A 13,910-nucleotide genomic window follows, 5' to 3' on the forward strand; every position below is an offset into this window, starting at 1 on the left:
CAACCAAATCTAACGTTCACAAGAAAAGCCAACTGGCGAATGCCGATGTACCCAGAAAATCACCACAAAATTAATGATCTGCTAGACCCACATGGCATATTTAAAACATATGAGCTAGCTATCAGAGAGAAGCATGTCATTACCTTCCAAGTTGTAAAAAGCCAATTTGAATTATCATTATCGGTTCCTTTTATATTTCCTTTCCTGCTGCATGTTACCAGCCCTATAACTGCTATAACATATTGGACCAGCATGCTGCAGAGCTATTCAATACAAGTAACATTCAAACTGTGCCTCTAATCATCCCTCTTCACCTTCTTCTCCGGGTTTTATCGAATAAATTAATCCATCTTCATACCAGAAGTTAGATGAATTTGACCCATTATATATCTAAGAATTAACATACAAATTGATATATGAAAGTGATATATTATTTATTTTAATCTTTAATTTTTTTTACAATTTATTTTTTATTAATTTGTGATAAATCATTAAATATATTATTTTCTCTTACATTTTAAGTTAATATATTTAAAATTAGATTATATGAAAAGAAACCTTTTAAAAGTAAAAATAAGAAAGATATTGCTTTCAAATAACAAATTATATAGTTGTTCAACTAAGTTTAATAAGAGAGCGTAGATCAACTCACTTTTAGTTGCAAACATACGTATAATTCTCAAGCCTATAAATTACGTGCATTCAACGAGCCTTAGCGTAAATTTAAATATACATTAAATTATGATAGTTAACTGTTAAATAATTATCACAATTGTCTATTACTTAATTACTAAAAAAAATTAAAATACTTTAATTTTTTCACATTATATATTAAATATACTCACGTAATATATGATTAATTATTTGACGTTATTTATAACAAATTAATAGTCATATTACCAAATCAATCACGATTATAATATAAAATACACAAAAATTATTTTTCATCTTAATTTTTATGTAATTTTTTAATGTTTATAAAAATTATTTTGTACAACATTATAAATAATAATTTATATTAAATTATTATTAAAAATTAAATATTTTAATGTAATTTATATTATTAAATATGATAATTTTTAATAAAAAATTATTATATATAATATTACACAAATTAAATAACGTCCAGTGTATTTTTTTACGTGACCAGATTATGTCAATTGGTATTAAATGATAAAATATATAAGAATGCAAATGAAGTAACCAAAATTAGGGTGGGATAAGGTATTAGATACCCGATGGGATTGATTAAGGGCATGTGACTCTTTGATGACGTCACTATGTCATATGTTTTAACATGCAAGTTTTAATTCTTTAAATTTGATCTTAAGGAGGGTGGGATTGATTGTATTTTAATGATTAATTCCCTTTCAGACTTTTATCATGATGATCTTGTGGTAATTTATTACAAAATCATATGAATTTCATTTTTAATTAATGTTTTTTACGTTTATTTTTTTTATTTTTTACAATTTTTAATAAATATTAATTGATTTTGATTTGTATGAACTTTTTTAATTTAAATGTACTCCATAATTTTTTTAAAAATTAATTATATAATTTTAATTATTTATAAATAATTAATTATACATCTGAAATTTATTATTTTCATTCTTAAAAAAATCTTCTTTTCATTGCATATCTTTCCTTCACACATATATAAGTGTGCACTCTTATTAGAAATAAAAATAGGCTAAATTAGGATAGACTTTGTATGAATAGGTCTTACTTATCTAATAATATTAAAATGCCTAACATATTACCTGTTATATATTTTTTTTAAAATATAGTCTGACCTTTTTGAAAGTCTAATTTGATATATTAGCATTTTTAATGACTTATCTTGTATCATGACATTCAATAAATAATTAAGCTTCCTTATAAATAGACTATTAAACTATCATTTTAAAAGTCATAAAACTTATATCTAAATAAATTATTAGAAAAAATGATTCAACTCTTTGAATATGTATAATAAAATTATATATTTATATTTATCACTTTCTAATCACATATTTAATTTAAATAACTAAATCACTACACATACAAAAAATATAATAAAATAAACATCAATTTATAAATCATCAAGTAAATCTAGTAGCATAAAATCTTAAATATTAAATCAGCAAATACAATATGACTAAATAAGTTTTAGATCTAAAATTAGCAAATACAACAAACATAAATTAAAATATACAAATAACAATATTTTTTCATATAGGACAGGCAAAAAACTCCAGCATACAAGGCTTTCTCTCTTAAAAGTTTAGAGGGTATGTAATAGAGACATTTTTATATTCTAACAAAAAAATTAGGATTTTTAATTTAAGAGTTTATTATTTTAAAATTTAATTGATTTAATATATTATTATATTATAATTTTTATATAAAATTATTTAATATATTATTATAAATTTTTATGAATTTTAAATGATTCATTTTAATAGGTTTAATAGGTTTTTTCCTAAGTTGAAGTCTAATTTATTTAATAAATAATTTTTTTTAAAAAGACTAAAGTAAACCTGTTAATTAAATAAGTTAAGTCAAATTAAATTTTAAAAAAGTTAAATCATAGATCCTTATTAGATGATCTCAACTATTTTTATCCCTATCTCCCATAAACCAGCCTTGCTAATCCAAAGTTAATTGATGCTGCAACATAAAAGGTTGCGTGATATATAGAAGTTATTTGTAATTAAAAAGAGCTTTTTTATATTTTTTAATAATCTTTTTATTACTTTACAAAGTAAATATTAAATAAAAATATTTATTTATTATTATATTAAAAACATAAAATACATTAAACAAATTTTTATTTAATAATGAAGAAGATTTATAAGAATAAAGGTAGAGTAATTTAAAATTATTTTTAAAAATATCGAGCATTATATTAATTTCTCATTAATCAATTATTTAAGTTGGTGTCCGTAATAACTCGATGATCACATAAATAATGTCTTTCCTTAACAGTATAGGAGGCTTCTAGAAGAATAGTTATTATTGCAAAATTATTGAACCATGCATGACGATGAGCTGAAACTACGATTTGTTTGATCCCGAAAACAGCTCACAAGGTTCACAGATTTTTTTATTCAATATTTGCTTCAACTAATTAAAGCATGTCAGATTTCACGATAAGATAGTGTTGATAAGTTCATGTTAATTGAACCTGTTTTTCTCGGTTAGGTTTACATAATGACTAGGAGAAAAGTCAACCTTTTAAGGGATGATAAAGCATAATTAGATCTGATCACGGACTCAGCGTTACAAAATTGAAGCCAATAGTGCATTAGTACAACTCTACAACACTAGCCTGTGACAAGTAGAAATACTTATACAAGATATATCCATGATCCCATGTGAAAGGCAAACTTATATATAGCTGGCACGATTTGGTCATTGTCATTTTCTTTTTTCAAATTAATGCTACAAAAGCTAGAGACGCGCTGAATTAATTGCTGAATAAAAGATTAGACTCATACCTAAATGTGACTGATTTTCATCATATTGAAAATTACATGAACAATAAACCCATCTTTAGTTAATTATGTCAAAGAACAATAAAATGGAGAAAGGGAATTAGAGAAGCAAGGCAATCCCATTAGTTATTTGGGATTAATGCAAGTCCATCGACTTTGTCCTATACACATGCAGAAGGAGACAAACCAGCGATCGGAGGTCCTTTCTGCGAGACGAAATTGTGCGATACCTCAGCTCAATTTCCATCTTGCAGAATGCAGACCTTACGAAGTTATCATGCATGTACTAGTACAATATGCAAATAACAGAAAAAAAAAAAACAAAAGTATTTAAAGGAAATAAAAGGGATAAGTGGGGATGAACAAACTTTCTTGATTTATTTTCTTGGCCTTCTTGGCTTATTTTAGCTTACTTGCAAATGTGTTAGTAAATGATTAATATGAGTTTTTTTAAGACTTTTTGTTCCCTCATAGCTGTCACCAGGACCAACCAAAAATAATTGATCAGTTTTGACCTCGAATTTCACCTCTGAGATAAGGTACTATTCAATTATAAGGTCAATTAGGAACATCAGTAATGCATCAATAATTGATCAGTATAGCCATGTTAGCGTCGAGCGAGACATTTCAAGATCTTACGATCCCTTTTTTATTGTTACAAGAAGCGTAATTTGGGATCAGTTTTCATGTTAACCAAGACTGTTTCTTCTCAATAAAATATAAAACGTATCACCATATTTACCTTGAGTTTTTTTAGTAAAATATAAAACATCTGAGTGGCAAGCAACCATAATTTTCACACACAAGAATGGTAATAATACACATTTTTAAATGTACTTTTTATACATGTTGCTATACATTGTGTAAAATTGAAAGGTATTTAATTTAGACTTTTTACACCAATTAATTTACATACGTCTAGCTCAATATTAACGTATCTTTTCATAGTGTAAACATAAAATATGATTTTATTAACCTCGATTTTTAAGGTTAGATTTAAGCATTTTAAATACAAAGTTTTTACGAAAAAATACATATTTATTTCGTTAATATATTTTTCTTTTAACAAAATTTCATGATTATTAATTATTTGTTCTCAATTTTAAGGCTGATGGTTTTTTAACTATATATTATATAAAGTTCAATGGTACGTATTTAGACTTTTTCACATATTAATTTACCCTCATGTACCTCAATAATAAACTCATATAATCCCGTAATAAAGAGTAATCAATATCATTATTGGGTCGTGGCTATTGCATATCACTGGATTAAACAGAGCATCATGCGGTAAGGTTGAAACAACTGAGGAAAACTGACAAAGATGGGCTGCCAAAGAGAATGAGTAGAAACCATTATTCATGGAATTGACAAACTAATTTCTCCAAATGAAGAGGATATTGGAAGTTTTCTAAGTAATGTTGCTAAAAAAACAGATGACTCCTAAAGGAGAAAGAGTGCTACAAATGACAACAAATTAAGATGCGGGAGTGATCAGAGAAACTATATATCGGAAGATTGGGTAAAGCTAATAAAAGGGCAATGCTATATTACTTAGACGTACGTATTTACCACATGCTGTAGTGGGATGCGTTTTTGCTAAGTAATTAGAGGCGATTGAATTTTATAATGAAAGCATTTAAGGGTCATCCCTAAGTTCTGATGAAAGATTATATATAGACCTTTGTCTTTCTAATGAAAGATCTCCTAAAGGTGATGAAAGCATTCAAGGGTCATCTCTAAGTTCAGATAGACCTGTATACCATATTTAGATTCTAAAAGTTTGATAGGTTATTAGTTATAATTTTTATATTGAATTTATATTTATTATATTTTTAATGTATTTTTAAACACACACTTACGCTTATGATTAGATTATTTTCGCAAACACAGGAAGGCATGATCAAAGTTTTTTTTTTTTCTTTTGAAGGGTTTTAACGAAAAAATTATGATTAGATAAAATTTAAATGTAATTTTAAAAATATATTTAGCATTATATATTAATTAAAATTAAAATTTTACTTTAGTGAGTTTTTATAACATTAAATGTAAATTATTTAATTGAAATAAAACTCTTATTTTAATTAAGAAATATCATAAAAAAATACTTGAGGAATTAGGTTTAAATTTTATATCTCCTAACATTCTCATGCAGCTAACTTTAATAGAACTTACTAGTAGAAGTGGTCCAAGATTTTTAATTGGGATATAGACGTCTGACTCTAACTGCATCTCAACGGCTACGACATCGCACAACAATTGATCAGTCATTCTTTTAACAACATATACATTATTATCAAGAAATAAACAACTGGAATGTTATATTGGATTCCTTTGATTGTTAGTAGTCTTAATCCAAAATATCGAAGTCTTTCGAAACCAATAGTGTGAAATCGTATGATTTTTCATTATAAACATTAGCTAATTAAAGGTGGAAGATTAAAATCGTGTGACAATTTACTAGGTAGTAGAACAGATAGGAGCAAGAGAGAAAACATACTATCAATTAATTAAACTTACATTCAAACCTAATCTCTCGTTAAGCACATTATATTTAACAAAGCCTTGCACATATAAACACATTAAGAAATTTACAAATTTGACACTTCACAAAAATGATGATAACCCCATAAACTTTTGAATTCTATTACACTTTTCACCTACTCTAACAAGCACTCAATTTCAGATGAAAAAAATTCTCATTTAATTACAGTCATGAATGCAGCAGAGAAAGAGAAAGAGGATAAAAGAAATTAAGAAGTGGCATAAGAATTTCTGTGCCGATTGTACTTTCCTTATGGATCAAATTCAAATGGAGCGAATAAATTTGGCGCGATCAATCAATAGAGCAGTGTTTATCATGCTAGCTGAAATTTATGCATCGGTGTTCAAATAATATGGTTGAATAAATTGGTAAATTATATATCGTTGTTGAGTCATTTATTCCGTAAAAGGAAAAAGAAAAATGTCTAACCCACCAAAACGGCATTAATGGACATGAGGCACAACATAACATGATTTTGATGGCCTATGCTTTATATTGGCGATGCCCCTCAGACTCAGACCTGCCAGTTCATACCCATAAATGGCGTCAGTCACATTCTAGAACTAACAAAGTTGTATTAATTTCAATCATGTTTATTTTGGCCTTTCTTCTATTTTTGTTAGCCAACTTAGTAGTCTTTGCCCATCTTTTATGAGTATCGAAAAGTTTGGTAGACAGGTCCTCCAGTTCACTTTTCACCATCTCCATTTTGTAACTTACCCACATTTCCTTATCTCAATTATAGTTACCTTCTTGCCCCCACACAAAAAAGAAAAGCAAGGATAATAGTCAAATACATGTCTCCTCACTAAAAAGAAAAGTTTAAATCATAGGGGAGGTGAGTAATTGCGTCTTGTTAGTCACTGATTCAAGAATTAATAAATAATAAATTTTTATTAAAATGTATGAGTACATTATTTCACTCTTTCATAAAAAAAACATTTTTATTTCTTAAAAATATACTATAATTTACTCTACTTATGTTGATCAGTGTTTACTGGTTCCAGAAAAGATGGTTCGTATGAGTTCAATAGCTAATCAAATCATGTCATTGATTTTCAATGCATGATCTTATGTTAAAAAATTTAAAGACATCCTAGTGATCCTTGCATGATCATAGAAAGTATATTGTATACTAAAGAATGTCAAAATGCATTCACTCCTCTTTATATATGTTGACTCTTTACTATCTACTCCGGCTCAGAAGCTTGCAGTTGTGACAACTTTTAATTGAAAGTACAAATTTTCATTATCACAAAATTAATCTACATGCTTCTATTAGACGAAGTTCTGTTAAAATCTCCAGTTAATTAAGATCATAAAAGAATAATTTGTTTGAGAAAAGAGGTTCAAGTGCTGGTGAGAGCTGAGATTATGCTGCTGCTTCAGTTGGGGTGTCCAGCGTAGCATAATCAAACGCTCTAAGTTTTTGCCATTTTCTGCGGATATATGTATATATATAAATATATTCCTACTATCCTATGTGCCACTACTGGAGTCCCATAAAGCACTTCGATTATCATTTTCACGCAAACTCATAATAAATAAATGTTCATGTGATTTTCCCCAACTTTATCTTTATTCAGCCAAAAATATGGATTGAAAAGATGTTCATATCCCCTATCCCCTAGTAACCAATCATGGACCCCGTCCGCAAAATCCCATCACCAACAGTGACAAAAACCAGAGAGCAAAACAACGGAACCATCAATTAATGTACACGAATTACCAAATGCCAGAGCAATTGAAAGCCACCACATCGAAAGAAAAGGATAACTTGCCAACTGCATATCTGAAAGATATTTTATGATTGGCAATGGTAGGTGCTTCTAATCAATAGCAGTCGCCATTATTTTAGCGCACAATCAGAAGCCAATTATTTTGGTTTCTTTAATGTAACATTCCTCACAACCCGAAAATTTTATTGCTAAATACACTTCTGTCATGCTAATGAGACCTTAAATTCTCGCTGACAACAATGCAATTCATACATTTCAACTCCTAATTACAATCTTCCAACAGTGCAAACAAACACAAAGTTGAAATTGAAACTGTATTTTCCTTACATGATGCACATTGATGAATACATAGAAGCCCCATTGGCGATTTCTATGCAAATCCCCAAGGCCATGTAATTTTTTGGAAAATGAAAATAAATAAATGAAAAAAAAACCAAATATATATAAAAAGTGGGATAACCAATATGACTGATAAATGAGAATTATGGGTAGGGCTACAGCAGAGAAGGGTCATGAGTACTCATCTATTTCATAACTGAAATCAAAGTAACCAATTTCTTTTCTCTTTTTTTTTCTTTTCCTTCTTCTCCAAAGAGTCTAGAGCTTAACGATCTCAGGAATATGAACCGGGTAACGATCAATGCAATCTGCCCAAGGCCCATCAAGAGGGGTCTTAATGCTTCTGTTGCACTTCCACACAGCACTGTTGCATTTAAACCCACTTCCAAATGCTATCTGCCACACTCTATCTCCCTTCTTCATCCTCCCCTTTGACTCAATGTAGTTAAGTTCATACCATAGTGACGAAGACGAGGTGTTACCAAACCTGTGCAGTGTCATTCTGGAGGCCTCAACATGTTCTGTGGAGAGCTGAAGGTTCTTCTGCAACTCATCAATCACAGCACGCCCACCAGCATGGATGCAGAAGTGCTCAAATGCTTGTTTGAAATCAGGTATGTAAGGCTTCCATTTTGGATTGAAGATTTTCCTCCCAATGAGAGTGAGAAGGAAAAGCAACTGCTCAGAAGCTGGAAGCACAAGAGGACCCATGGTAGTAATGTTTGACTTTAGAGCCTCACCAGCAATGGCCATGAGGTCCTTCGAAAGTGAAATTCCCACCTTACCCTCTTTGTCTTCTTCTTCAAACACACAACGGTATGCTTTGTCATCAGCACCCTTGTGAGTTCTAACTACATGAACCAATCTATATTTGGCTCTTCTACGTTCAGACCTGCGGTTTGTTAAAAGAATAGCAGCACCACCCATTCTGAACAAACAGTTTGGAAGAAGCATGGCTCTCTCGTTGCCTTGGTAATAGTTTGGTGTGATGATCTCTGTGCTAACAACGACAGCATTTGAATTAGGGTGAACTTGAAGAAGATCACGAGCCAAGTCAATGGATATAAGGCCAGCACTGCAACCCATGCCAGAGAGGTTGAAGCTCTTGATGTTGCTCCTGAGCTTGTACTTGTTGATAACCATGGCAGACAAAGAAGGAGTTGGAGAGAAGAGGCTGCAATTGACTATGAGAATGTCTATGTCCTTAGGTTTGAGGCCAGTTTTCTTGAACAAAGAGTCCATAGCGGAGAAGATGACAAGCTCAGCCTCTCCTCTTGCAGCTTCCATGGTGGGTTTGGGAGGGATGTAGTGAATTGCAGGAGGCAAACATGTTTCTTCTCCAAGGCCAGATCGCTCGAGGATCCTCATTTGGAACTCCACACTCTTGGGGTTGTTCTTGAGGATGAGCCTGGAGTGTTCCATGAAGGTTGCAAAGGGGACACGGCATGTTACAGGTGGCTTGAAGCAGGCATAGTCAACGAGGTAGATTGTGCGTGGCTTTGACATGAAGTAGACGGTAGCTATGAAGATGATGAGAAAAGCTGAGCAAAGAATTTGGACGAGATCGAAGTGAAGAGAGTTCCAAAGGTTGAGGATCTCTTCTGGGCCTAAACGTAGTACCTCTATGAAGACTCCAATCATGATGGGTATGAGAGTGAGGGTGAGAATGTGGTTCACAAGGTATTGATAACCAAGTTTCACATACTTAAGCTTCACCGAGTTAGAGAAATCCGGCAAGATTGGAGGCATGTTGTTTGGTTGGGAAAAAGATGGGGTGAAAAATGAGAATGAGAATGAGAAGAAGGTTTTTTTGGTGTTTGATAAGAAGTGAGGGTAAGGGGTGGTGAGGTTTTAAAGGCAAAGGGACCTAAGCTCTGAAAGGGGTAGATGAGAGGATTTAATGAAAGACTTCACGTCACTCAACGCTCACTTAACTTGGTATTAATTTTCATAACTCCCCCCCTTCGACATCTAACTAAACCCTAACACCCCTTCCACCTGTAAAAACTTTATCTCATTTTGTCTTTGTTTACTTTACTATCTCAATATCGTTCCGTTAATTACTCTGCATCATTAGCGACATGTCCATGCTTCCAACTCTCTCTGTACGTGTGCGTGCGAAAAAGAGATCTTATTATAAAACATAAACCAAAAAGTGCACCTCATGGATCCAACAGATCATATGAATTAAGGTGAAGCAAAAAAACCATGTGTCAGAACGCCGAAAGTTTAATTAAACATCAATTTAGGTACATTTTAATAGTCTCACATGTAGATACCACGTACTTCCAATTGAGATATATAGTTTATTACACTTCCTCGACCTTTCAAAAAACACAACACATTCCTTTAGACACTTTGTCTTCTTATATTTTTATTCATTTCAATTTCTTTTAATATAAACAAATTTTGTGATAAAAGGATGCTATATTAGGTCAAAATATTATTTAATGATTTATTATATTTATAGTTATTCTTTATTAATTAATCATGATGAAATTAATTTTACATGTTTTAACATATTATATATTTATGATAATATGTTTGGTTTTATTTATATAAAATAACTGTACAGTAAAATGATATTTCATGCTAACAACAATAATTAAAAGAAATTTAATCATAATGCCTAGCCTTAAATGACTAATCGTTTAGTATAATAAAACATTGTACTGTTATAAATGACTTTTACATATTTATCTCAAACTCCCATAATTCCTTTAAAAAACTGTTACAGGCCAAAAAAAATTATCATTCTCAGATTTATTTATTTTTTTCCGATAGTAGCCCCTGCGGGAGGTTAGGATTGTCTTTGACTTATATAGGTTAAATTAATCTGTAAAAATTTATTTAAAAATAAATACGTAATTCGTAGATTTTAAAAGTTTATAAGTATCTTAATTCTTAATAAAATTCTAAAAAAAACCTTAAGAAAAAATTAATTAAAAATATATAAAAAGTTACTTATAAAATTTTTAAATATAAAATCTTATTTGAAATGTTACAAAAGCCTACACACACACACACACATATATATATATATATATATATATGATATATCTTCTGCCTGTGTTTTGGATTAACATGTTGCCAGTCCACGTCAAGGTTCAATAGATAGCATTGACAATTAAGAAGTTGTCAACAGGCAAGCATTGACTATTCATTCATGTAAATTTTATAATATTTTACTGATCGAGTTAATGTATTCAAGTCAATTACGTATCCATTTCTTAATTTTGAAGAGAAATTTACATTGTATTATATATTTATACAGTAAAAAAATAAGTTAAATATATTTTTTAATATGTACTGAATGATATACAATAAAAAATTAAATATAATATATTTTTAGTAATTTTATCGTATTTTTAAATATATATTTAAATTTTACATGTTAAAATAAATGATAGGATAGAGAAATTAAAAAAAAAAATCTTTTTTTAATTTGTGGAACATGCATCTTGACTGTGATGACTTTGACCACAAATAGTAAAAAGCGAGTGAAAGAAATTGCGTGTATCATTTATGAGACTTAGAGTCCTATGCACTCTGCAAAAGTTTGTCTTTGTTCTTGGATTGAGCGGCGTTTTCATGACGAGATTGAAATTTTTTATTTTAATTTGGAAATGAAAACAATCATTTACGCTGCAATTAATAAGTAGATATGTAGTCACTTTAAGAGTAAATATTTTAATCCCGAAAGTATATATTCTTTCTGATTGTATCTATAAGACGAATAACGTTACTTTTTTTTATATCTCTTATAATGATAAATTCTTTTAATCAATAAAAATCTTGCTGATCAATTTTTTAAGCACAAATTAACACATAATAAAAAATTTATTAAAATAAATATATTAATGATATTATTATTTAATAAATGGTAGCGACGTGTACTTACAGATACAGTCCTCAAAAAATTTATTGTATTTATTCAGTTTTTAAAAATTAAAATCACTTATCTTGTAAATTTATTATTTTAAAAATTATTTAATTTTGTAAAAAATAACTAATTATATAAAATACTATAAAAAGTGTGTCGCTATTATTTTTTTTAAGAGAAAATAACAGTTTGGTTTTATTAGGAAAAGAAAACCTTCTTTGACCCATAGTAAACGCATGCCGAATTTGTTAAACAGGTGGCAGGCCGGCAAAAATTAAATGCTCTATGCATTTAGCTGATAGTTGCCTATCATTTTCTTTATTTATTTTCACTACTGTTTTAATCTGTGTAAATTATTATTTTCGATTAATTTCAGCTTGTATCTCTTTATTGAAGTATTTATTTTCTTTACTTAAATTGATTATTTTGTGATAAAAAATGAGATTGACTAGTTTTTATTTTCAACTAACTATTTTAATAAATACTTCTTCTGATTTTTTTATAAAAAACAAAAAACTAAATTATAAATACTAAAAAAAGTAATTAATTTTGTTATGTTTTTTATAAATATAAATTTTATTCTAAAAATACTTATAATATAGTTAGTAATTTATATATTTAGTGATATTATAAAATAAAGGTATAAAAAAATAATAATTAATGTATTTTTATAATAAGAACTAAGAAAATACTTTATTTTATTTTTTATAAAAAGGATTGGAGAGAATATTATTGTAAGATGAACTTTGAATATTATTGCGATTAATTATCCTCAACAGATTTTTATTCGGAATTTAAATTTTGATCCTTTTTTGAAAATATAATGTGGTTATAAGCACCACACATAATTTTTTTATATATAGATATTATTGAATATGTCAACCCAATAACTGTCGTTTTATAATATTATATACTGAAACTTTTTTTTATAGCACCACCAATAATTTCTTTTATTGATACATGTTATTGAATACAGTACTGAAAGTTAAACAGATAATAAAATTTGTCAACCCAATAACCATCGTTTTTATAATACTGATAATTACGAGTAGGGCCATCTAACTTTGGTTTATATAGAAACGTTGCAAAATGCGCGGCAGAGACCACTAGGACCATCTATCTTACTTTGGTTTATTATTATTTTAAAGTTGGACAATCCTTGGTACATCAATACGTTCAAACGAGTTTGTCTTTTTTTTTTTCCTTTTTCTTCGCCTTCAAATTCAAGTTTCCAATTGATAAAATCAATGCTAAAAGAAATTATATCACCTTAACCTTTAAAACTGAAAATAAATAATTAACGATAATAATACTTTATTAATTTTATATAATTTTAATATAATAAATATATTTATCTTTAAATACTTAATCTTAACGGTTGAAGATAACAATTTTCATGTATTTTTTAATGTTTCTCATTTTAAAATCAATTTTAGAAATTAGTAGAATTGATGTTGGGAATTTTTTTTTTTAAAAGAGTAGGTAAAATTGATTTTAAGAGTGACTCAAACCCAATTCGAATCATATTTTACTATTTATTTGATTTAAAAATATTTAAATTTGATATAATTTAGGAGTATAATATAATTTTAATTTTATATATAGTTATTAAAAATAATAATTTTCATTCTCTTAAAATACTTAGAGCATGTTTAATTTCTGTTTTAAAAATAATTTTTTGTTTTTAAAATTAAAATATAATTAACTTGTATTATATTTTATTTTTAAAAATAGAAAACTGTTTTTAAAATAAAAATTAAACATACTCTTATACTTAATAAATTTTTTTCAAAACACTTTTAAAAGGCCATATTTAAATATAAATATTTAAAAATAATAATTATACCAAAATTTAAAACAAACATACCCTTAGAAAGTCATCATAACTCGGATATCATATACCAGACAACTTGGTGTTGAATATG

At 28.4% G+C, this 13,910-nt stretch overlaps 1 protein-coding gene across 1 annotated transcript; it reads right to left on the minus strand.

Moving 5' to 3' along the window:
* Positions 1–7,920: 7,920 nt before the first annotated feature.
* On the minus strand, positions 7,921–9,918 carry LOC113872168 (3-ketoacyl-CoA synthase 6). Its single transcript, XM_027509496.1, has one exon. The coding sequence runs from the start codon at positions 9,849–9,851 to the stop codon at positions 8,361–8,363; it is 1,491 nt and encodes a 496-aa protein (XP_027365297.1). The 5' UTR covers positions 9,852–9,918; the 3' UTR covers positions 7,921–8,360.
* Between the last annotated feature and the right edge of the window lie 3,992 nt (positions 9,919–13,910).

Source organism: Abrus precatorius, unplaced genomic scaffold (genome assembly GCF_003935025.1).
Source record: "Abrus precatorius isolate BTA unplaced genomic scaffold, Abrus_2018 Scaffold7, whole genome shotgun sequence".
In the NCBI taxonomy this organism is placed as follows: Eukaryota; Viridiplantae; Streptophyta; class Magnoliopsida; order Fabales; family Fabaceae; genus Abrus; species Abrus precatorius.

Coding starts and splice junctions, on each gene's coding strand:
- LOC113872168 (XM_027509496.1), bottom strand. CDS start 9,851: ATGCCTCCAATCTTGCCGGATTTCTCTAACTCGGTGAAGCTTAAGTAT.